This window comes from Podarcis erhardii, assembly GCF_964252035.2.
Source record: "Podarcis erhardii genome assembly, chromosome: 6".
Classification (NCBI taxonomy): Eukaryota; Metazoa; Chordata; class Lepidosauria; order Squamata; family Lacertidae; genus Podarcis; species Podarcis erhardii.
In genome coordinates this window covers 5,985,200-5,988,820 of record NC_138510.1, presented here as the reverse complement: position 1 = coordinate 5,988,820, position 3,621 = coordinate 5,985,200, and the positions used below count along the sequence as shown (strand labels likewise).

Genomic DNA, 3,621 nt, shown 5'->3' with positions numbered 1-3,621 from the left:
CTGCACGCAGGTGGTGGTGGTTGGGCTGCCACAACTGGAATCCCCGCCGCCCAAATCCCTGCACGCAGAAAAGCAGCAAGTCAGGCCCGGACCCCTCCTCACTGGCGTGCACGCGTCCTGCGCTGCTTGCTGATTGTTTCGTATTGAGGAGCAACCAAACTGCACTCTGAAGCGATGGAAGCTCAGGCAGAGGCACACAAACGGTTGCTGTAGACCTGAAAGCCACCTTGCATTTAAAGCACTCGGATACAACTTTAAAGAGTCACGGCTTCCCCCAAAGAATCATGGGAAGTGTAGTTTGTTCAGGGTGCTGAGAGTTGTTAGGAGAACTCCTACTCCAGATGTTTTCAACCTTTTGAGCCCATGGCTCCCTTGACCAACTACATTCTTTCTGCGGCAGCCCTGTCGGGCTCAGGAGCCCGGTTGTGTCCCCCCTTGCCTGCAGAGCTGGCAGCCCCTCGCCCTTTTTCAAACACCCTCCCTTGTGGAGGGTTCCCTCAGCCTCCTCCCCTCGACTTGGGGGTCCTCTGGGCAGCTGTAGTTGCTGCCCCTGGTCTCTGAGCTGCCTCCCCTCACCCCAAAGAGAGGTGTCTCCTCCCACTGCCCCCCAGGGGCCTGGGAAGCACCCCCTGGCCAGCCCCAGACTGCACCATTCGCCTGCGGAGCTCGTAGCCAGGGCTGCTGCAACAAACAGCTGTGCAAGCCTTTGGGAGGCCGAGAAGCGAGAGGGCATCAGAGGAAGGAGGGAAGGAAAGAGGGACAGAGGCCAGTGTTGCCCGTGGCACCCCTGACCATCATTGAAGGCACCCCAGGGGCCACGGCACACGGGTTGGCAAGCAGTGGCCCTAGTCCCTTCACAGAGTGGATTAACCCTTAATCCCTCTTGAGAGTTGTAGCTCTCAGAGAGGAAGAGGGATTGTGACTATATTAAGTTACAACAGGGTCGTCTACTGAAGATCTGGCAGCTGAGGGCCACATTCCCTCGTGGGAAGCTTTCTAGGGCCACATGCCAAGGGCAGGCAGGGCCAGGGGTAAAAGTGAGCAGAGCAAGGGATGTGACTCTTACAAGTTAGTTAGATATACAGATAGATATATAGATATAGATATAATATCTCTTAAGTGGTTTGCATAAAAAAAAAATGAAAATGCAACAAAATACAACAACTATTTTTTAATAAAATAAATGGAATGCAGCACCCTTCCACTGTGGTTCTGCAAAGCCCCACAAATGAGTGGTGGTAGATTTTACTTTTACTTTTAATTCATTAAAGGCAAACATCTAATCAGCTGATACTTTTGTCAATAATTTGAAAATATTTCCTTGTTGTGCATAAGCCACTTAGAAGTTTTTTATGATTAAGCAGTATATAAAGCAGTATTATTACTATTCATACCAAAAACACATTATTATTATTATTATTATTATTATTATTATTATTATTATTATTTTATTATTATTTTACAAAAATCAAATCCCAAAACTTAAGGAAAGCAAAAGAGTCAGACAAATTTGGAGAAATGTGGTATCGCTTTATTAAATTCACTACTAACAAAGAAAACAAGTTTATTTCACCTCAAAGTTGTGGTGATTTGTGGATAATTAATCTTGGCTTATTCTCTTCATTTCTTATTTGAGTCTGAATGTCTTGTTTCTTTGTTTTCTCTTCTTTGTCACTGATATCCAGATGATATCTTCACCCCGTGCTCTTGACCTCGCGTTAATTGCCTTGCACCTTACCTGTAATCCGTTACTGTGCCGTTGTTGTTATTATTGTTTGTTTGTGAAACTTAGTAAAAACTTAGTAAAAACTTTAAAAGAAAAGATCACTGTAAAAAAATAAATAAATCAGATTTCTACCTCTCACCAGAGTCACCACAGACATATCGGAACATGTGCAAGGACCCGTTGCCAAAATATCCCATAATTGCTGGCAAGCGACAGGAGGAGAGGGCGAGAGACAGCTCCTACGCACCTTCTCCTCTGGCCTCTGACCACATTCTCATACCTGCATGCTCTTAAAAGCAAAAGATCAGGATCTGGCCCTGGTAGCTGTGATAGGAGTTTTATGGTCTTAGATATATGGTAACGTTCATAAGTGTACCAACCAAGGACGTACATAGATCAGCACAGGAAGACCGACCTGGAACCATTTTGATTCCTAAACTGAGCAAGTGTTTTCTCTGCAGGTTTGAAGTGGGAGACGTCCCATTGTTTCTTTCCTCCTCGAGGATCCTGTCTTGGGGGCACATTTGGGATGTGATTAGGGTGTGAGCCTGTGACATGGCCCAAGAACTAAGTATTTATCATTACAAAAGACTGGCCAGGCAATCCAATCAAGTAACCTGCCAGACAGGAGATGAACAACAACAGGAGAAAAACAACATTCAGATTTCTGTTTAAGACCTCTTCTGTGATGTAGGTATGATGTACCTGAGGGGTGGTCTTAGGTAACACCCCTTCTGTGATGTATGTATGGTGTTTCTGGGGGTGGTCTTGATCTACAGGGTGGCAATTTCAAAAGTCTTTATAAGGCCTTGCACGCCATTTTTCTGGGTTCCTCCTCCTCTCCTGCATGTAGTGAGGGGAGCACCCTGTTGCAACAGATCAATAAAGATCAAGCTTACTAGCTGCTTTGCTTCTCAATATCCTCTGGTTGGCCTCTGTTATTCTCTCCTACCAATAGGGAACCTATGTAAGGACTCTATATGGGCTCCTGGATACCCCATAAGGGAAAAGGGCAATTTTTGTTTACAACATAGCCCAACAAGGGACAAATTGCTGACCTACTTCCCAAGACTGTTGCAATTAAAAAGATCAGGAAGCCCTTGGCATGGGTTGCTGCTGTTGTTTTCAACACACACACACACACACACACACACACACACACACACACACTGCTACACACATGATTCCTAGCAGCACATTCCAGCTAAGAGGCTGGAGGCCACAGTTCCTTCATGATCAAGTGGGTTAATAATTAAGAATCGTTATCTAGGTACTGCCGGTAGTTCCTTCGTGTGGAGACCAAAGTTGGCGGCTTGTCTTGTTTGAGCAACTCGTGCATTCCCCCTTCGCCTCTAGTGGCATTCAGATTCAAGGCGGGAAACGCTGCTTTCATGTAGATGAAGAGCCCCCATCAATACCTTACCTGGGAGCCAGCCAGAATCAACCCACCGGCAGCTACACAGGTAATCGGAGTGCATCTCGGTTGCCTTCATCTCTGCAGTGGAGTGCCAGAAACCCAGTTTCGGGACTCCAAGCCAAAAGAGTAACACTTGCCAAGGGAACAGCATCTCGCCGGCCACTGTGATAACAGGATCCCTCATCCAGCATGCTCTTCTTATGTTCTTAATGGTTTGCTTCATACACAGGGGGGAAACTGAGGCTGTGGTCGCCGGACTACAGTTCCGATCACCCACCAACAGTCATTGCCAGAAGGACTCGGCTGCACCACCAACGCTGCAATAACGCTATAACCATTATTTACCTTCAGGGTACGTCCTGCGGCGACCTGGAAGTACTGGAAAGGGTTACTTTCAGGTTTCGCAGCTCGCACATGCGCAGACGTGCAAAATGATGTCACGCGCATGCGCAGAAGTGGCGAATCGCGACCTGCGCAC

The 3,621-nt window shown here is 46.8% G+C and overlaps 1 protein-coding gene across 1 annotated transcript in view; it reads right to left on the bottom strand.

Moving 5' to 3' along the window:
• Positions 1–3,204, bottom strand: part of SLC2A4RG (SLC2A4 regulator) — a gene marked incomplete at its 5' end in the record, with an annotated part of 50,079 nt that extends 46,875 nt beyond the window's left edge. The window contains 2 exons of the mRNA XM_081866475.1: positions 1,866–1,928; positions 3,150–3,204. Coding sequence (XP_081722601.1) covers positions 1,866–1,928; positions 3,150–3,204 — 118 coding nt within the window. The remainder of the gene's footprint in view (positions 1–1,865; positions 1,929–3,149) is intronic.
• Positions 3,205–3,621: the final 417 nt, after the last annotated feature.